This window comes from Triturus cristatus, chromosome 4_1 (assembly GCF_964204655.1).
Source record: "Triturus cristatus chromosome 4_1, aTriCri1.1, whole genome shotgun sequence".
In the NCBI taxonomy this organism is placed as follows: Eukaryota; Metazoa; Chordata; class Amphibia; order Caudata; family Salamandridae; genus Triturus; species Triturus cristatus.
The window spans coordinates 42280530-42302602 of record NC_140585.1 but is presented as its reverse complement, the minus strand read 5'-3'; the positions used below and the strand labels follow the sequence as shown (position 1 = coordinate 42302602).

At 45.1% G+C, this 22073-nt stretch overlaps 1 protein-coding gene and 1 long non-coding RNA gene across 3 annotated transcripts in view; one reads left to right on the top strand and one right to left on the bottom strand.

Moving 5' to 3' along the window:
- CD6 (CD6 molecule) overlaps positions 1 to 22073 on the top strand; it is a 245136-nt gene that overhangs the window by 36619 nt on the left and 186444 nt on the right. For both annotated transcript variants that reach the window (XM_085651461.1, XM_085651460.1), the window contains exon 2: positions 5880 to 5960. In XM_085651461.1, the coding sequence (XP_085507587.1) occupies positions 5880 to 5960 (81 nt within the window). The remainder of the gene's footprint in view (positions 1 to 5879; positions 5961 to 22073) is intronic.
- The window catches only part of LOC146839418 (uncharacterized), a 76836-nt gene that overhangs the window by 14794 nt on the left and 39969 nt on the right, over positions 1 to 22073 (bottom strand). The window contains exon 2 of the long non-coding RNA XR_014981076.1: positions 11192 to 11311. This is a non-coding gene — a long non-coding RNA (uncharacterized LOC146839418). The remainder of the gene's footprint in view (positions 1 to 11191; positions 11312 to 22073) is intronic.

The window sequence follows — 22073 nt, the reverse complement described above, 5'->3', positions numbered from 1 at the left end:
ATTGCCCACCCTGAGAATGAGGACATGCTTCAGTGTGGTCCATTGCCCACCCTGAGAATGAGGACATGCTTCAGTGTGGTCCATTGCCCACCCTGAGAATGAGGACATGCTTCAGCGGGTCCATTGCCCACCCTGAGAATGAGGACATGCTTCAGTGTGGTCCATTGCCCACCCTGAGAATGAGGACATGCTTCAGCGTGGCCCATTGTCCACCTTGAGAATGAGTACATGCTTCAGTGCAGTCCATCGCCCAACCTGAGAACGAGGACATGCTTCAGCGTGGTCCATTGCCCAACTTGAGAATGAGGACATGCTTCAGTGTGGTCCATTGCCCACCCTGAGAATGAGGACATGCTTCAGCGCAGTCCATCGCCCACCCTGAGAGTGAGGACATCCTTCAGTGTGTACCATCGCCCACCTTGAGAATGAGGACATGCTTCAGCGGGTCCATCGCCCACCTTGAGGATGAGGACATGCTTCAGCAGGTCCATCACCCACCTTGAGAATGAGGACATGCTTCAGCGGGTCCATTGCCCACCCTGAAAGTTAAGGCATATCTTGAACTGCCCACCTTGACACTGAAGGCATTCCTCTGCATAGCCCCCTGTCCACCCTGAGACTGAGGGCACGCTCCAGCGTGGTCCATTGTCCACACGGAGACTGAGAGTGAATCTCTGTGTGGTCTATTTTTGAACCAGAGTCAGGACTTGGCTTGAATTGTCCACCCTGCGACTGAGTGCATGCTTCAGCGTGGTCCAGTGCCTACCCTGAGACTGAGGAAATATCTTGAACTGTCCACCCTGGGACTAAGGGCACCCCCTGTATGGTCCATCGTCCACCCTGAGCCTGAGGGCATACTTCAGTGTTCTTCGTTATCCACCCTGAGCCTGAGGGCATGCTTCAGCAGGGTGCATTTGCCACCCTTAGACTGAGGGCACCCTCCTGCCTGGAGCATCGTCCACCCTGAGCCTGAGTGCATGCTTCAGCATGGTCCATTGTCCACCCTGAGACTAAGGGAATGTCTTGCACTGTCCACCCCGAGACTGAGGACACTCCCCTGGATGGTGCATCGTCCAACCTGAGAGTGAGGGCATGCTTCAGCAAGGTGCATTCCCAACCTGAGGGCACCCCCCTGCCTGGGACATTGTGCACCCTAAGTCTTAGGGCATGCTTCAGCAGGGTCCACCGTCCACCCTGAGTCTTAGGGCATGATGCAGCGCAGTCTATCGTCCACCCTGAGACTGAGGGCACGCTTCAGCAGGGTGCATTGCTCATCCTGAGACTGGGGTATGTCTTATGTGAATGTCAACGGGGGGAGTTGGCACCCCGCCCTCTCTCTATAGTGGGATGGCAGCTTGTAATGAAAGGTGTTCTGCATTTTCAGTCACGAAGGAACCAGGTGTACCCGGTAACAAGTGCTCCCTAAACGCACCGGTTTGTGACTGCTGCGCCTGGGGAGCGAGGCTTCAGCCAGGCGCGCAACACCCATTGGACTCAAAGGGCTTCAGCCCCCCCCCTTCCCCCTCCCCCCCCCCCCCCCCCCCCCGTCGTGTGAGACAGCTTCCCGGGCACACACACAGCCGGTCCCGAGCAGAGCACTTCACAGGTCTTTTAAAGACCATTTGTATGTTAATGAGGCCTCGCCGTTGTTTCACCCCTTCTAAGAGCCCCTGCAGCTCCACTGCCTATTGCTTAAAGATTCAGCCCCCCCCCCCCCCCCCCCCCCGAAATTTGGCTCTAGTTGCGCCTCTGGCTTCAGCACAGTCAGGAGGACGGCAGGGCCTTCCACGTTACAGCTCCCAGACTCTGGAATCCCTTCTTTTCCATCCGAGCAGAGACCACGGCCTGCCTCTGTCTGAAGAACCGAGCCTCCCTTTTAAATATTCCGCGTGGGGCTGGAGTTGCACTGTCTGACAGAGCCCACCTCTGATGCCCTGCGTTTTACAACACTCCTGGCTACTGGTGTATGTTATGAAGTTCTCCACTCCTCCCCGTGCCCCTCCTCCTCCCCTCCCACGTGGGACACTTGACCACCAATGACGCATTTCCTTATAGTGCGTCGTCACTGTGCGGCACGTGCTGTGGTGCCCGAGACCACGTGCTGACTCTGCGGTTTGTGCCCATTTCACAATAAATCACATGTATCGGAAGGTCCCAGGATGACGTCACTTCTGCTTTTGTTGGACGAGATGAGGCGGACTTTGTAGTCACGTCGGTTCAGTTTCAGACACTTCTGGACTGAACTGTCTTCCTCAGGTCACCAGCTCGTGGCTCTTAGAAGCTGTGATGGCGAACACCTTCAGAGAACACCCCTGAGTGTGGCTATCACAGTGTTTTTGCAACATAGGCATTTACTGTCCTCTGTAAACAGGGGGTGTCCTTGCGCACCTACGAGCTTGAGGGACACATTGCTTGGCTGTCTGCCTTTGTCCTTCATTTGACCTTCTCTGGCACCAAGATGGCGTCTTTGGAAGATCCGTCCTACAAACGACCTTGTGGTGACTCTGTAACAGGACGGGGCAGAGGAGGGCTCCCTACCCACAGTTACTGGTGCCGAGGTGGAACAGAGGCAGTTTGTACCTAACACCAGTGAAATCTGAAAAGGCACCCCCTACATTTATCTACTTTGAAGGTCTGGGAGAAGGGGGGGTAAGGATCAAAATTAGCAAAACAACCTACATTCCTTTTCTGGTGGCTTTCCCAAGCTCAGAACCAGGGCCTACAAAAATGCTGATCCCCACACAACAATTGAATGATGACAACATAATAGATAAAATGTTGAAAAGAAATGTAATGTTGAAATGTTAATTCTTAACTTTCGATATATATGAAAAAAGAAAAGAAAATATGAAATAATAGTCATCCTAGTTGTGTGGAGATCAGCATTTTTGAAGGCCCTGGTTCTGAGCTTGGGAAACCCACCAGAAAAGGAATATAGGTCGTGTGGGAGGTTGCTTTGCTAATTTTGGTACCTAACCCCGGTGCCAGGCATGACACTGGCACAGCAGTGTTGGCCTGAAGCGCATGTATGACCCCCTATGTAAACGGGCACTGTGGAAGATCTACTGTTCACTAAGCGACGCAAGCGCTGCAGGAGGTGATTGGCAGTTTCCATGCTCATATGACATAATGGGCGGACACCTGCTCATTTGCTAAACGTGAAAATGACGCGATGGCCCATGTGATCCAGGGGTACCAAGCTACACCATCCAGTCCTAAGACAGAGCATCTCTTCGAGCCTTGTTGGACCAGGGAAAGTCTCTTGAGCTTTCACCTGCCCCTGCTCTCGACAAGGAGAGCGCCCGGCTCAGCTCCCTGTTGAGCAGGAGACACGTGACACAGGTGGGTACCATGGACGAGACCTGAGGGTCAAGGCAGAAGGCAGTCCTTATATCAATCCAAAGAAGAGTGCAGGTTTCGCGGATACAGCCCACGCACGAAGGGTCCAGCCTGGCACAAGGCCAGAACTATGCTTTATGCAGAGAGGTTATAGAGGCTAAAGTTCATGACCCAGTAAACAAACGCCGTTCTGCAAACAGGTGCAAAGCTTGATAAACTCTTTACATTCCAGCGCAAACCTGTTTGGATCCTGTAAAGTACCCCATATGTAACTCAAATATTGCTTTGCACGGCGTTGTAATGCTTTGCATCAAGGGGGTGTCCCATGGGTGGTACACGCTACCACCCGCTGTTTCTGGTGCAAAGTCCTGCCTACTAAACATTTCAGGCAGAGCTTTGACCCGAAACGTAACGCCTCCTTGAGGCTGGCTTTAACAAAAAGCTATGGTTTAATTTCTGTTACCTTTTTAGGTCTCGCCTAGCTATTGCGACAGCAATCTCTATGCGATACTCTAGTAAGGGGCTTCCAAAAGTGCTTCCAAAAGCGGATTGCATGGCGAGCACGCGCACAATCATGTGCATCGTGCCGCCATGCAATCCACTTTCGAGAAGCGCTTCAGCCCACTGGCGCGTGCACCTACTTCAAAGGGTCCGCTCCCCCGCCTGGAATGCGCTCCCCCGCCCGCAGAGCGCCGCACTGTGGTTTTCAGTAGCAGATGTAGTTTTGCATGAGCAAGGAGTTACTAATAAAGTTATTCTTTCAATCACATATCCTTTTAAAATCGCATACGTCACCACGCTAGTATGCTCGTGAGCAGCCGTGAGGAGACGTGGGTTTCATCCACTGCTACACACTAACAAGAGGTGAGCGCTTAGTCGGTTTGAATAGCATTTTGTTACCACATAATGTATCTTTAGGCAGTAGTGTCACCCAAAGTTTGACATCGACTTGATGTCTGGTCTTTCTTTTAGATTTAAATCTTGTTTTTCACAGTAGTTGCCTGTTTAATTCTGCACTGGTCAACAGAAACCTTTCCCTTGTATGGTAGGTTTCTGCCTGCTGCCATGGCAACCGCCTACGTGTGTCCCAGCTGCTCCTCAACAAGTCAGCTTCTCTATTTGATACCCCACTTTGTAACTTGTTGGTCATTGCTTCGGACCTATCTCATGACCTGAAACATCTCCTTCCCACAGCGCTGCGTCCTATTGCAGATGAGATGAGCGAATGCCTTTTGGTTGTAGCAACGTTTTTTTTTTTTAAACCTGCGCTCGTTCCTTCTACCCACCATTCAATCGTGTTTTATCCTTTTTTCCTCCCCCTCTTTGAATTCATAATGAATTCCCTTCTGTGCCGCAAGGCGATAAAGCAATTACATTTTTACAATGCGTAGTTTAATTCCTTAACCAGGAGCCCTTCTTCTAGCCTTGTACCCTCTCTGTTTCAATTCCTCGTGTATAACATTTCACAAATTGAGAAAGTAACCTTCATTGCGGGTTCTTCCCTTCAATGGGGCTGTGGTTTTTGATGCCGGGTAAGCTGTTTTGGCGCGCAAATGTGACACGGCTTACTAATGACGGACACCTCCCGCGACGCCGCTTGCGTGTGAATGCCACTGTGTTTGCATGTAAATGACTGTCAGCTTCTTCAAAATATAATTACGGTCCCGTGCTGACTGTTACTGAATGGCTTCATAAGGGATTACTCCGATCTCCGTTGAAGTAATTACTTGGCTTCTCATAGGACACAAGATGGCTGATGGTCTTTTTATTATCTGCACGGATAGGCTGGAGCTGGGATAGCTCATTCCCAAGGCGTCAGTGGGTGCATCATTACCTCTAAGTTTCACTTTTACATCAGAACTTTAGTGTGAGCCGTCAATACCTCTCGCTGGAACGAACACATGCTGCTGTAAATAAACAAGCATTGGCATAGCTAATAGGTCTCGCATTTGGGACCTTATAAGTTTTTAGCTATGCAATAGTTGATGTTATTGCACCAAGGATATTGTGCTGCATAACTAAATACTTATAAGGTCCTAAAAGCGAGACCTATGGGCTATGCCAATGCTTGTTACATTTTGCATGTGTGCTGCACTGTAGAGCACACGTCCAACGTATGCAATGTTTAAAACGTGATGTACACATAGTGTTTGGCGCTGGAAGGGCGCCTTTCCACTATAAAACCTGTGCTAGACTCACGCACACACCTTTGCACTATGGTGTACAGGTGTGTGTGCGTGGCACCAGACTGTCTAAAATGCGCCAGTGCAGGGGCAGAGAGCAGCAGCACATGCCATAGTAACTACGGGTCTCTGATGTTCCCTCCCCCTGGCTTAGCATGACAACTTTGGTTGCTGTGCTGTGTTGCACTACTTTTAAACACATCTTCCCCAAAGTTGCCCCTTGCATCCGCATGTGTCCCGCCCCCTCCTCGACATAGCCATGCCATTGAATGATGCGTCGTGAGTGCTGGTCACATTGCATTTGATGGCTGGAGACAGTAGCCTGAACATTGCCGTGTGTGTGTCTTCTTTCCACAGCTCAGAGTGTCAAGGATGTGTCTCCGACAGCGCACCGCAGCGTCTCCACCACCCGCGACTGGACCGGGGCGACAAAGGCAGGTAATGAAATGGTTAACAGTTTTTTTTTCTTTGGTTGTGTTTCCTTGATGCTCTGATGTTGTTGATAATGTGAATCACCCCCACTCCCCCCCCACATACAGTCAGGATGAGGGGCCCAAAACAGACCCCAATATCAAAAGGGGTGAGCCATGCTCGTAAAGCGCAAACTGCAACGTTTGTCAAAACCTAGAAGCGCCCGGTGGATGAATGGTTAAATGGATCATGTCAAGTGGTGCATTTTAAAGCATGTTGGGTCGGTAACATTGATGAAAGCAAAAGTAAATCAATTAAAAAATAGCTTTTCAGGGGATATGTGGGTTTCTTTGCCCTAAATTAAGCTTTAGGAACATGAGTGGTCGATGGTACCTTGGCAGGAAAAGTGTGAAGGGCCCGTTACTATGGAAACACTGAAGAAAGTGTGCAGACTTCAACTGGTGTATTTGAGATCAGACCAGCCCAGGAGCATCGTTCAAACTGGTTGTGACTTAATGCCCATTTTACTGGTGAGTAGAGGGTCCACAGAAAGAATGGGCAGCAAATAAAGGGGCCGCTACTGTATTTCAAATCATGCTGAGATCATAGCATTGGTCAGAGCATGAGGGATCTGTTCTGTTCTCTGAATTGAATTGCTTAACGCCTGAGAAACCGAGCTTACGCTAGCCCAGGACAGCTTTGCGTCTTCTTCCATCTTGGATCGCGCGATTAGTTCGCTGTTGTTGTTTTCGCTGTAATAAAGAGTCGCAGGCTTTGGACTGAGAAGACGACACTTCCCCAGTCACATTGAATGTGATGTACCCTCATTAATGCAAACTAACTGTCTCAGACCGAATGTCATGCTATGGAACTGGTCACGTCACCCCAGTAGACTCGCAACGTTTAAATCTAATGTGGTAGAATTCTGAGAGAATATTTCAATGTATTCTGTAGTAAAATGTTTCTTCTTGCTTGTTCCCCATTGGTGCATACCGTCAGAACCATTCATCTATTATGCAGTTTCTCTATGCAGTTCTTTGTCTTTAGTCCTATGAAAGGGCATGCGTTTCCTTTCTTAGGAGTCCACCTTTTCCCTTACTTAGAGGCAAGTCTCTGCTGGATTTCCAGCAGAACTTTCCTGAGTGCTTCCTACACTTTATGATATATTTGCTTTTACACTAATGGTTTGATGGCCCAGCTCATGACTTTCTATACCGATCTTCATTAAGCAATCTCAGTTTTCCCCTTCCTAGAAGACGCATCTATACTGAATTTCCAGTAGAAATTTTCTTTAATAGTTTTTTTGTATTTTTACTGCTTTATATGCTTATATGCTCAATTGAAAGATGGTTCAGCTTAAGCATTTCTGTTCTTATATTCTCTGAGTAAACTTTACAACTTTGGGGCATATCAACAACAACTGGCGATAATTATCGCTAAACGCACTTAGCGCTAGGATAATTATCGCCGGCTAGCGTGGATTTTTATCGCTGAGATAGCGTGCTATTAGCAACGCTTATCTCAAAAGCTCTAAAAATCCTAGCGCTAACTGCCTAACGTGAGATTATCGCTGGAAACCCAGCGATAATCTCACAAAATGTGGTGTTAGCTTGTTGATAGGGCCTCACAAACTTAGCCATGATAGCCACCCTCCATAGGATATCATGGCTAAGTCAGTCCTGAAGCAGACGTAAGGAAAGTAGCGATAACAGGGGTTATCGCTACTTTTCTTACCGCTATGCTTCATAGCGTGGGGCTTGATTGATGGGAGAAATGTCGCTTAGCGACATTTCTCCTGTCATGTCAGGTCAGGAACGCCCACTTTGCATCTCATTAGTGATGCAAAGCTGGGTGTTAAGATTTTGTGCGCTAAAGCAAGGTTTCACGCGTTAGTGTGACCTTGCTAATTAGGCGATATAATTATCGCCGCTTTTCGGCCGAAAACAGCCGCAAAAGCAGTGATAATTTTCTATCGCCTCGTTGCTGATATGCCCCTTTAATCCTTCTTAGGTCTCGCCTGACCCAGCGCATGCGCTGGTCTGGCGAGACTTATTGAGAGGGCTGCAAAAAGTGCTACCAGGCCAGCCTAGAGCTACAGTGCATGTGTGCGTGCGCGTGTGCCGCTTTTACCGTGATTACTTTCACTTTCGCGGCCACACGGCCGCTTTGATGTTTGATCGCGATCACTTTCGCGGCCGCACGGCCGCTTGGCATAGCCAATAGGTCTCGCTTTTGAGACCTTATAAGTATTTAGTTATGCAACTGTTGCATGGCTAAACACTTGTAAGGTCCCAAAGGCGGGACCTATTGGCTATGCCAATGCTTGTGTGTCATTGTTATTGAGAATGATTACTGATTCACTTTAACGTATAAGATTTAATCAAGTAGAGATGGGTACATCGGAGAGCACCAAAGTCCAGAGAGACGACACCGCTCCCGGTGTGAGCCGTTAGTGCGCATTAGGCAAGCGAATGACACACAGGGTTATGCGCTGACAAGCGCGACCAGATTTAGAGACATATTAGAAAATAAGTTGCCTCCCCTAAACCTTTGAAGATTTAAGACATGTTGCAGCAAATGTTGTATATAAGAATGTGTCTAATAATAACTAAGGCTCCCAGTTGTCCATTTTAACTGATTTATGCAGATAAATACAGACAGAAAAGCATCTATTTTACTGTATGTATTTATTTTTTATGGATAAATACAGTAAATTGTTTTTTTTTTTACGATACGCACTTCTGTCAGTCGTGAGTGTGAGGTCAATAGCTGTGCAGAATGACAGGTAGGAAGTTAAACATTGTTTAAAAATGATTTCCTAATGAGGCCTAAATACCTGCAGCCGTGCAGCGATTCAAGCTGCTCTACAATTGATAATGTTTCAAATGACTGTACTGTACTGTAAATGGCAAAAATCCATCCGACATTCCAACACGAGTAAGCATTTGGCGGGTAAATACATGTGGAAATATACCCATCACAGCTTAATTTCTTAAACTTATCACAACATAAATATCGGTAAATAGAGATAAAATGAGCAAGCAGTAAATATGGATAAATACAGAAAGAAATGTAAAAAAAATACCATAAAACCGCGAGCCTTAATAATAACCCAGCAAAGTAAATATTGTTTACACAAGTTTTCCAAAACCTCAATGGTGGTGTTTCTAGTTTAAAAGATTGAACAATGGACAGTTCCAGGGGCGAGGCTATTGCCAGCGCCTGGGTGTTCTGGTGCTCAGACAACCCTCAGTGAGGGATCCAGATGGTGAGGCACAGAGATATGTCTTGAAGTGTGTGTGAAATATAAGAGAGTGCGGTTGGATGGAGATAACGAGGCAGAGAATTCCAGCCTCTGGAGCTTACGAAGGAGAAGCTCCTGCCACCCATTCTAGCACGGGTGACCCTGGGAACGCAAAGGAGGTGTGCGGAGGAGGATGGAAGGAGTCAGTCAGGCTGGTGGGCAGGACACAGCGATTGAATGTGGGGAGGGATTGTGATGAAAAGCCCAAAAGCAGAATCCAGCATCATCAAACATCATTTCTCCTCTGGAGGCCAATGGTTACCTACAGATGGCAAGAGCTGTGATGAAACCTGCTGTAACAGAATTCAGGATCATTTGAAGTGTTTGCATAATCTATTTTTGAAGTCCAAGAAAAAGGGAGTTGATGTTAAAGTTGTCAGAAAAACCCTAGAAGTAGGAGTGGAAAAATCCGTCTTTTACTCTGTTTTTATTTACATTTAAGGGTCCCAGTACAATCACATGTTTTACACTGTAAATGAGGTTTGGCAGTACTCCAGTCTTCCTCTTCCTTAGTCTACCAATATCTTACTAAAAGGAATACAAACCCCCAACTCTCCTTGAGGCGCAAGGACGGATCCTTCTTCCCTGGCTTCCTATTAGCCATGGGTACCTTTTCGGTCTGTACATCTGCAGTCAATATCTTGGGAACTTCCTTGTCTCTTTCCAGAGTGACTATATCAATCGATCATCCGTAACACTCATAATCCAGGTGGACGTGTCAACTCTCGATCCACCACACCATGTGGACAGCGCAAGCAGCCTTACGGCAATGAACAAGAGGATCACGTTCAGACTCCTCACCCACGCACACAAATCCCTCCACGACCTGGGCCCAGGGTACCTCAACGACCGCCTCACCTTCTACATGCCCACCCGCCAGCTACGTTCCGTGAACCTCGCCCTCGCCGTCGTCCCTCGCATCCAGAGAGCCACCGCCGGAGGAAGATCCTTCGCCTACCTGGCGGCAAAGACTTGGAACTCCCTACCCGTCCACCTGCGGCTGACCCAGGACCACCTGGCCTTCAGGAAACAGCTCAAGACCTGGCTGTTCGAGCAGTAGCAGACCCCCTTCCCCAAGCGCCTTGAGACCCTTCCGGGTGAGTAGTGCGCGATATAAATTCCATGATTGATTGATTGAATGAAGATATGTCTTTCTTTAGTCACATGTGTTTATAGTCTCTCCACCGCCATTGACTCCCAAAGCCCCCAACACCACGTATGTCATTTTGGGACTGATATATGGCATATGGGTGGTCTTAAATTGCACATAGTAGCATAATTACATTATGCAAGATTATGCAGAATTATATAAGAAGCGTAACCCAGCATTTATCACTATTTTCTAATTACAAAATGCAACATCGCATCCGTAATGGATCCAAGGATGCATTTTCTTCTAAGAAAATAGCACTAAATGCAACAGAACATGCGCAGTAGCAGCCGGCAGACCCTCGTGCACACTATGTTTGTTGTCCCTGTGCCCCTGCTGTAGGATTGTTTTTGCAAACTTATTCATAAATCGCAAACGGGTGTAATCCTGTAATTCTTGCTAATTTTCACCGAAAGAGTAATGCAAAATGACTCCAATTACTCCAGGGTAATTCACATTCCACTCAGGCCCAATATGGAATGCTACCTTCTCCTGCACACCCTCTCCAGCATCTGTCTGACACCCGCTGTTGTGCAGCGTATTCGGGGCTGAAGACCATCCTGTCAATAACTGAAAGAAGCTTTTGAGCATCTTCAAAAAAAGAAGCAGCCAAGGAGATCTTGGATCTGTGGCTGTTGAAGGTGAGCCTGGGGATAGAGTGACCCCCAGGTTACGAGGAGAGGATACAGGCTGAGGGGCAGTGCCGAGGTCAGTCAACCACCAGTTTGCATCACGCAGTTGTGGGAGTAGAATCCCGAACCCCAAAATGTAATGTACCCCAAAAGTTAAATCCACCAAATTTACCTTAGAAGCTCCGGTCCATCACCCTTGACCTTGTGATAAAGAACATCTTCCTCAACATCAAGTGAACATTCATTTATCAGAGTTGCAAAGACGTAACTGGGACCACTGAAGAGCTGAGATCTAGATCAGGGAGAAAGTTAAAGGTTTTTATTACAAAAATCTCAATTCAAGCTGTACACAGAAATGCATAATACATGCCACGAAGGCTCAACAGCAAAATACACAGTCAGAAATCAGAATCATTCCAAGTCCTAAAGAACATTAGAGGAATGGGCAATATCCCAAGCTATTTAGAAAGGCCAAACATAATCTTTTAAATAAATGGGCAGTATCCCTGGTAGAACAGTACAGTCATGAAAATTCTGACTCACCCCTAGAAGTAAGGGGCTCCTTTACACAAATTCTGTATATCGAATTAGCCAAACAACAGTTTCAGCATGGTGTGATCCTATGTATCATTTCTTTTGACAAATCAAAGAAACTCATGCAATAATATTGCACATTAGCACTATCCCACTTTCTAAGAAAGCACCAAGCCACTGCAGCAACACATCGTCATAGGAAGCGCAACTAAATTCAACTTTTTTTAAAAATCAATCAGCTATACACCAGTCGAAGAGGGCTAAGCCAGCAACAGTACAACAGAAGAATGGAAGAGACCATGACTTGTTGCAAATTATTTAAAAACACTAGGAATGTTAATTATTCACAATACATGCACATAGGAAAAATGCACTTTGATATCAGTTTGTCTCTTGTTCCGAAGAGCTTGTGGGGGAGAGAAGACATCACAGGGGAACGGGATGGGAGGGGAGAGAGCAGGAGTGGAATGAGCAGCATCAAACAGCATCCATAGTAACTAATATGGCGAACTTATAAAAATGTGGAACAACTAAGCAACATTAATAAAAAACTCTCCTGCAAATCCAATTGAATTTGTTTCAACTACAAACATATTGTTTTAGTACCTTGATGAAACCTACCATGACACCTCATTATTAATTCACTAATATAATTCATGTAAAAAGCACTACCACAACATCCCTGCTCTGAGTATTCTATAATCACCAAAACACTTTAATAAATTCTTATTAATCAGGAAATCGCTTAGTCAAAATTACCTCTAATCGTAGTCACGTTCTAGAATTCTCCTCTGCCATTTATATCTGGTTGTAGACATGATCCTTGAGACTCTCTATCTCCATTAATGTTTTAATTTTCATGAACCTATTTTTATTTTTACCTCTGTATGTACATCTACTAATCATACACTCAGAAATTAGAATAATTGCACATATCATTATGATTATTAAAGGGGTTAGTATTGCCTGAAAAGCATTTACACCTAAATTACCTAGCCATACATCAACGCTACCAAAACTCTTCCCTAACTCACTAAACCATGAACCTACAGTTCCCCATAAGCCAGGTTCCCCAAAAGATTCAGGCCCTCATTTATAAGGTTTTGGCTCAAGGCAGCGCCGCAAGTAATCTGCGTCAAAAGAAAAGGGCAGGAATGAGCTGTATCTTTATGATACGGTGCATTCCTGCCCTCTTCCTCTGTGCTGGTGCATAATGGGCTGCCATGCACCAATGCAGGCACCCTTGCACCATGGTACAAGGGTGCCTGCGTTGCAAAGCTGATTGATTTTGTGAAAGAAAGGACACCTTCCTGCACAACATCAATCAATTAAAGTGATGTCCTGTTTTTATGTGGACTGCACAATGCAGCACACATCAAAAATGGAAAAAACTAGGAGAAATGAAAACATTTCTCCTTGTTGCGCCACCCTAACGCCACCCACAGCGTGGTGTTAGAGTCTGACGCATTCCCAGGTTTACGATTCATCGTACTTCTGGGAATGCTTCAGAGTTCATGGGTGTTGGTGGGAACACCTCCTGCTACACCAATGGAACACCCCCATCATGCAGTGTTCTGTGTGAAACAGGCACATATTTACAAGTCCATGAAAAACCACATAAAGTGGCTTTAGGTGGCCTTGTAAATATGCTGTGGCACATTGCACGACTGGAACGTCAAAAAAGTGATGTTCCGGCAGCACAAAAGTGACGATAGGGGCCTCATAAAGGAGGCCCTTAATCTCGTGTGAATGATTAGTCAGATTAGTTATAAAAGAATCAATAACTTGAATAAAGGTACTGCCTTCTCTTTGCTTTTATCACCTTACAAACTCCGCCCTCTTTCACCAAGAGAATATCTAATGCTAAACGATTTTGCATTACCATTGCTCTAATGGCTAGCTTTTCTACATTTACTTTCTTTAATGACCCTCCTGTATCTACTGCAAGCCTATATACAACCACAGGCAAATGTCTAATTTTCATATCATTCATTGCTACACCTCCAGAAGGAATTATAGCACCTGTTATAGCTAAAACTACTGGTCCACAACTATGTCTCACTCTTCTCAAACAATGCTTACTATCAAATTCATTCATGTAATACACTCTAGGAAACACTAAAGCTAAGTAACATGGGCCAACCTAATTTGTCTTCAAATTGAAATAAGCAATCTTACAACACATATAATAAATAACCCTCATAATAGTCAGTCCACTGGCTTCATAAATTCTATCCCACACTCTTTCTCCTATGAATTCTGCCTTACCTTCCTTTGAAGTACTATGTCCAACCATGCACAACTCATCTCTTCTCTCTGTCTCATTCTCAATCTAGAATGTAAACTTGACAATCTGAATTCCATTCCTTTTCTTATTTTATTAGCTTGACTGCAACTTTCTGTTCTTCTCAGATTCTCACAACCTTTACTCCTCTCTCATTCTATTCTCCAATACAATTATCCTCCTCACTATTTAAAAGACATACATAACATTGATTAGTATTGGTTTCATACTTGCTTTGTACAGTCCCTCTAAAAAAATATCTAAATACTATTGTCTTCTGTTATATGATATTCTCTAAAGAAACATTAAAAGTAGTAAAATAAGGAGAATGAAATTCATCATTATAGAAAACTGCTGCATAAACATTACATGTGGCGTCATAGAAAATGAGAAGATGAATTGGTGTTGCCCCTTCCTCAGCTGAGATGGGAAGATAAGTATACATAAAACACCCACTAGCCTTCATTATATCTGTACATTTTCTAATCATTTTAGTGTACATATTTATAAATATTATCTTTAAAACCACTAACTAAACTTTCTTTATGCACCAGTACATCATGTTTTAGTTGATTTCTAATAGTAACATGATTTGAAACATGTCCAATAGGAGTAAGTAAGCACAACAACAGCTCAAATAAAACTATTATTACTAACCTATACTAATACTAAACCTAATATTTAATAGCATTTGCTGTATTCCATCTCCTAATTTAGATAAAAAATGTATTGTGGCAACATTTTAGAAATCAACAAAAAAGTTCTTTGAAACAATAATATTTTTCTTCTTTTCTTCCTATTTTTATTATTAAAAAAAATCCAAATTACTCTTCTCAGTTTTCTTTATTTTTTTTTAAAGTTCATTGCAGTTTGAATTTCAATTTTCTTTTTTTAACAACAGGCTCAAAAATGGTATCTCAAAAAGAAGTCTCTTTTTTCAATGCAAGGTGGTTTTTCTTCTGTTTCAAACTCTGGCGCTGACTCAACCTCATATATTTGTTCAATATTGTGTCATCTTCTTCTTCTGAGATTGTAGCTATATACACATCCCTCTCCTTCTTGCTGTTCTCTTGGCCACTGGTGATTCACTTCCACCAGCCTCAGAATATGTTTGTCCCTCATTCTTTTCTTCTGGTTCACATTTTTTTATTTTGCATTTTTTTTTCTTCCTTGGAATATCTTCTTCAGCAATTTTCTGTTTCACATCAGTCTTTATCAGAGTCTCTTTATTCTCCAAGGAGTTTTGACTCGAACTTGAACTTTAAACAATTTTGTCTGCTCCTTTCACTGTGAACTTTTTCTTTCTTCTGCGGATCTTTGTGGCTTTGATTTGCCACTGCAGTATTTTATTGTGTGGATTGGAGACTCCTCCTTCTTACTGCCACTCATGTCTTTTCTTTTGCACTGTAACAGCTCTTCACTCTGATCCCTGCTTTGAAACTGGACTTCAGGAATTTTTGGTTCTTCTTCAGAGCTTTTACTAGCCTGAAACTTCACCAATTCTTCTTGCTTTTGCTTGTTTTTTTCACTAGTCCCAAAGTTTTCACCCCTAGCTGGATCAACTCTGTGAACTCGAGCATGGCTTTAAGCTTGACTATACACTTGACTCTGTGTCTGGTTCATCAGTTGATTCTTTCATTGTTTCTGTCACTTTCCCTCCTTTCGTTTGAGCAGCGTGGATCCATTGTGGCACACCAGCACACTCCATCACAGGTATTACTTAGAAAGGCCCTTTCCACCTTTCCTCTAGGTAACTTTTCCTGGCATGTTTTCGATTTACAATCCAGTCTCCTGGGTTAAGATCAGGCAATATCTCTTGTTTCGTCTATTGTCACATTCTCCTGATGAGAGACAGATCTCACCATATCAGCCACACTTTTGCAATAATGTAGGAGGATGTCATAAGTTATTGAAACTGGTGCTGTCGAAGGAATACATGCAAGCCTCATTGCTCTTCCCATGATATCCTCATGGGGAGATAAACCAGTCTTTCTGTGAGTAGTATTTCTCATGCTCATCAATACAAAAGTAAGGGCATCAGGCCACTGTAATCCAGCTGAAGCACAGACGTTTGCCAGTTTATTCTTGAGAGTGCCATTGGCCCACTACAAAATTCCTTTAGATTGTGGCCAATAATTACAATGCAACTGCTGGTTGATTTCAGATTATTTTCAAAATATATTTTATAAAATGAGTACCATGATCTGTCTCAATAGAAGTACGAAGGCCTAAATGCTGTATGAATTTCCTCAAAACAACTGAAAGGTTATCTGAACTCAAGCAGACAAGTTCCAAGATGTACTTTAAACCATTGCAATTCGGAATCACAATAAAGTCTGCTTGGAGTCTTGTAAATGGGCCCTCTGATTTGCCAATATCATATATAATTCATGACAATGTCTTTCTGCCTTGAGTATTCAAGTGGCATGTTTTGCATAGCCCACAGACATCCCCAGCAACATTTCTAGATCAGGTATTTTCCAGTATTTTTTTAATATTCGCACTAGAGTATCTCTCCCTGCATGAACCTACTATGGAGGTATTTGCACAGTGAATATAGCATTGAGTTCGGGATTACATCTCTGAGTCTTTACATACAAATCCTGATAATTTCTCTGTTGGGCATAATTTTCCCAATTTCTTTTTCTCCACCTCTACGTCTTTTTTCATGCAGATCTCTCAAAGAAGTATGTATTGAACTCATAAAGAAATAATATTTGGCTTCGGTATTTTCTACAGAAGGAATACTCAATTCATCATTCTCACCCTCTTGCACAATTGTCTCATCCTGCAATGCACAAAAGTTTGTAATTTGTTCAGCGTATTTCTTTCCTAGTGTGATCATGTCATTTCTAGCCTTATGGGCAACACACTTGACCACAGCAATCTCTTTTGCATTTTGTTTTGCTTTCACCAAGTCTAATATGTAACCTCTATTTTTTATCGGAGCTCCTGAAGATGACATAAAATATCTTTGTGACAAGCTCTTGTCAATGCAACCAGTTCTTCCACTAGTGCTGAAGCTACATTTGGCAGAGAAGTTGCTTCTAAAGTTTCAGAAATTGAATAAACTGAATAGGCAGCTCTCAATGCCCAATGTTGGCCTCTCAAACAAGAACCATAAACAAACAATGCCAGATCAGCCAGTTCCAAAGGGGCCTCTTTATTGGCTGGTCTTCTTTGTTACATAATTCAGAAATCTCAATAAATCATGGTCGGATTCATGATTAATCTCATCATTTTCCCTCTCTTCACAACTTATCTCTGAAATAGGAAGCAGTGCCATTGGACTTTAGATATTACACCTCCTAATGGAGATGTTCTCTGCTGCAAGTATAACTTGCTTCTAATGAGTCCGCCTGCTGTTGGTTATATGCTGTGTCCTCGCACTGGTTAAAAGAATTTTAACTGCATGTGGGGCGTATTCAATTGATGCATAGGCCATAACAATTCCTACACTCTGTTCAATGGCTAAGAAAACAGCTGCAAACTATTTCAAACAACCTGAAAGTGTTACAGCTACTGGATCTAACATAGCTGACAACTAAGCCACTGAGTGCATTTGACCACCATGATTCTGTGTAAGAATCAATAGTGCTCATCCACTTTTCTCCTGACAAAATAGAACGGACTCTAATCAGACATTCCGAGTGTGACACAAACTCTTTTTAAATTTCTCAAATACATTAGAGTATTCTTTGTTAAATGGTACCGGGACTGGAACATCATTTCATGTCAACCTTATTAACGATTTTGCAACCAAGGAAATGTTTGGAATCCACCGACAACAGCACCCAACAATTCCAAGAAACATCCAAACCCTCCTCTGGGTGGTCAGTCTACTCATTTTCAGAACTGCTTCAACACGTTCTTTCTAGACTTCCTCACACCTTTTTCAATAAGGTATCCCAGATAGACGATTTCCTTCTTTCAAAACTGCATTTTAGTTGGGGAGGCCTTATACTCATTTTCAGCTAGATGATTTAACATGACAATTGTATCAAGTTACCTTTGTCTTAGATGCGACCAGTAGTTCATCAATGTATTGAAGTAAAACTGAATTGCATGGCAACCTCAAACTCTGTGGATCTTTCATCTGGATATGGCTAAAAATCGAAGGACTTTCTGTATACCCTGTTACCACACGCAAGAAATTGTTTCGCAAGTTGAATTGCAAAAGAAACTGTGATTCCTCATGCAAAGGAATTGAGAAGAACACATGGCATGCATCAATGCCTGTATACCATTCTGCATCTGATGGAATTTGAAACAAAATCACAGCTGGATACGGTACCACTGAACAACATGGAACAACAATCTTGGTAATGTTTCGGCGGTCCTGCTCAATTCTCCACTTTCCATTCAGCTTTTCAGTTACCATCATCGGAGAGTTACAAGAGCTACCATGTACCGCCCGGAGGATTCCCTGCTCGATCATCTTTTCAATCACTGGTTTCATCCCTCTTCTGCATCACAGAGAGAGGTTTTGAGACCCTCTCTCAAATGGCTTTTTCTGGACAATCGTCAACTTCTCCGTCAGCTTTGGCTGCTTCACATCAATATAACCATTCAACAGCTACAAGATCTTATCTATACTCTTTGCATGCCAACACAATTCACTCGAATAAATGTGATTTCTTATAGTATAATAAATGTATTTCTAAGAAATATCTTGTAGAAATACTACAAAATATCATTATAAATACACACATTTTAAAATCATTCTAAATATACATCCTAATAAATAACTAAAACACCTTTATATTTTATTATTGCATTTTGAAATTTCATTTACACAATCATTCCTATAAATAATAAGAAAACGGTCCTTACAACTATCCCGACTCGTTATATCATCACATCGGTCATTTCATTATGGGGCTGTAAAAGAGTATCACTCGTTTCAATAGAGGGCAGTAAATGAGTTATGGGGCAGTAAAAGAACTATGGAGCAGTAAAACAATTATGCAGCAGCAGTAAAAGAACTGAATTTGATTGCTAGTAACTGGCCTCAACCCATCACGAAAGCAGACACAAATCCACTGACACAACCTTTCTCTGAAATTATTGACTCCATTATGTATAAGGTAGGTGTTCGAGGTAGGTGTTTGAGGCCCTCCTCCACCCGCAGGCTCCTGCCTGCGCCTCATCCCTGGTGGTCTAGTGGAAGAACCTGCTTTTCTGCCAGTTCGCTCGGTGTGTGTCCTCCTTTCTGTTTTGCCTTTTCTGTTTTGCTTTTTCTGTTTTTGCCTTTTTCTGTTCTGCCTTTCTTCTGCTTGGCCTTTTTCTGTCTTGCCTTTTTCTGTTTTGCAATTTTTCTGTTTGCCCTTTTTTGGTTGCCTTTTTCGTTTTCCCTGCTGCTGCCCCAAGGCCCCTCCCCCCAGTGTGTTCTCGCTCCCGCCTCCCAGCTGCTCCCCCTCCCCCGACCCCTACTTAATGGTGGCTGCTGGGCGCCAAGGAGAGCAAGACCTCTGACCTCCTGGTCGGAGTCACTGCTCTCCCCCTGCGCAGCTCTACCATTAAGGCACTGCCCTTAGCGCCAACTTGAGCTTCAGGTACGTGTTCGAGGCCCTCCTCCATCCGCAGCCTCCTGCCTGCGCCTCATCCCTGGTGGTCTACTGGAAAAGCCTGCTCTTCTGCAAGTCCGCTCGGTGTGTGTCATCCTTTCTGTGTTGCCTTTTCTGTTTTGCCATTTCTGTTTTTGCCTTTTGTCTGTTCTGCCTTTTTCTATCTTGCTTTTTTCTGTCTTGCTTTTTACTGTTTTGCCTTTTTTTATGTTTGCTCTTTTTTGGTTGCCTTGTTCGTTTTCCCTGCCGCTGCAGCCCCCTTCTAGTGGAAGAGCCTGCTCTTCGGGATAGTCTGCTCGGTGTGTGTCATCATTTCTGTTTTACCTTTTCTGTTTTTGCCATTTGCCATTCTACCTTTTTCTGTTCTGCCATTTTTTGCAATGCCTTTTTCTGTCTTGCCTTTTTCTGTTTTGCCTTTTTTCTGCCTGTACTTTTTTGGTTGACATCTCTGTTTTCCCTGCCGCTGCTTCCCCCGCGGCCCTTCCCCCCCAGTGTGTTCCCGCATCCGCCTCCCGCTTGACAGCTGCTCACCCTCCCCCGACCCCTACTTAATGGCAGCCGCTGAAGGCGCGCCAAAAGCAAACCCGTCTGCGCACATCCGCGACCCGATCACAACCAGTGCCAGGGACCCTGTTCTCCTGACCCCCTGCCACTACAACCCCAGCACCCTCCATGCACTCAACCCCGGATGAAACAACAAATGCCAGCTCACGACGCCAAACAACACCCAGGGCCTGATCTCCTGCCGACACTGGCACTGCACCTTCACACACCTCTGGACCCAGGCAGACACCCCAACCAACCGGATGGCACTGCACACAAGCCACTGAACTGCATGCTGCTCAGCGTACGCTCCCTGCACAGACACGCTATAGAAATCTAGGACCTCCTCAACACACCCTCGCCTGACATCACCTTCCTCACAGAGACCTGTACCAACGCCAGCTCAGCAACCACCATCCCTGACAGATACAAGATCCTGAGGAAAGACCGCCCCAACCACCCAGTAGGAGGCCTCGCCATCAACCACAAAAGCTCACTCTGACTAACAACCACCAACTCGGACGACGCCTCGCCCCCATGGAACACATCCACTTCCATATCCAGCCCAAGCCTAGAACGACGCTCAGCAGAATGCTCGCCTACAGACCTCTCAGGCCCGCACCCCCTTCACCAACGTCATCGCAGACCACATCCCTCCCCACACCCTTGCCACCACAGACTACACACTACTCGGAGACCTGAACTTCTGCCTAGACAACCACAGTGATCCCAACACCACCGCTCTCCTGGAGAACCTCACCAACATAGGACTGAAGCAACTTGTCTCCACCCCCACACACACACTTGACCCCATCTTCACCGTAGGAAACAACATTCGCCACACCACGGAACTGTTCTGGACAGAACACCACTGCATCCATTTCTCCTCGAAACCCACCGTGCACCAGCGCACACACCACCCCTCTTGCAGAAGATGGAACAAAGTCTCAGAAAAACACCTCACCTCCGCCCTCAACTGCACTCCTCCCCAAACTACGACAGACGCCAACACAGCAGCGAGCAACCTCCACCAATGGATCGCCAACTGCGCCAACACTCTTGCCCCCCTCCAGAACACCATGAGACAACACAACAAGAAAGACAACTGGCTCACCACGGACCTCAGAGAATCCAAGTGCTCTTGCTGACAACTGGAGAAGACGTGGAGAAACAGAAAACTCCAGAAGCACGCTCCGCCTACAAGGCAGCCACCACGGCACACCACCAACTCATCAAATCAACAAAGAGAAATTTTATCCAAGACAGAATTCTCTCCAACTCCCACAATTCCAAGGAACACTTCGCCATTATACAAGAATTCGTCAGGCCCAACAGCAAAACAACCGACGTCCCTCCCTCCCAAGACCTCTGCAACAAACTCAGCTCCTTCTTTCACCTCAATATCAAGATGCTATAAGTCAACTTCGATAACCAAGACCACGGCACCACCTCAACTGCCACACCCAGCGACGCCATTCAACAGACGAACCCCTCTGACCACAGAAGACACCGTAAAGACAATGAAAAGCATCCACTCCAGAGCACCCACTGAGCCTGCCCTCTGCACATCTTCCACAAAGCCGCCACTGCCATCGCACCCGAACTACGCTGAACTGCTCCCTCGAGACTGCCACATTTCCTGACAACTGGAAACACGCCAAAGTCAACCCCCTCCTAAAGAAGCCCTCCACAGACTCAACGGATCTCAAGAACTTCAGGCGCATCTCACTGCTCCCTTTTGCTGCCAAAGTCATCGAAAAAGCCGTCAGCACCCAGCTAGCACACTTCATGGAAGCCAACAACATCCTAGACACCTCTCAGCAACCACAGCATCTAGACCGCCCTCATAGCTGCCACCGATGGCATCCACGCCCTCCTCGACCAAGGCCACACAGCAGCCCTCATCCTCCTGGACCTCTCGGCAGCCTTCAACACCATCTCCCACCGCACACTAGCTTCCAGGCTCCATGATGCCAGCATCCAAGGAACAGCCTTAGACTGGATTCGATCTTTCACCCCAGGCAGAACACAAAGAATAAGTCTCCCACCCTTCCTCTTCGAACCAACAGAGATCAGATGCAGAGTACCCTAAGGATCCTCCCTCAGCCCCACACTCTTCAACGTCT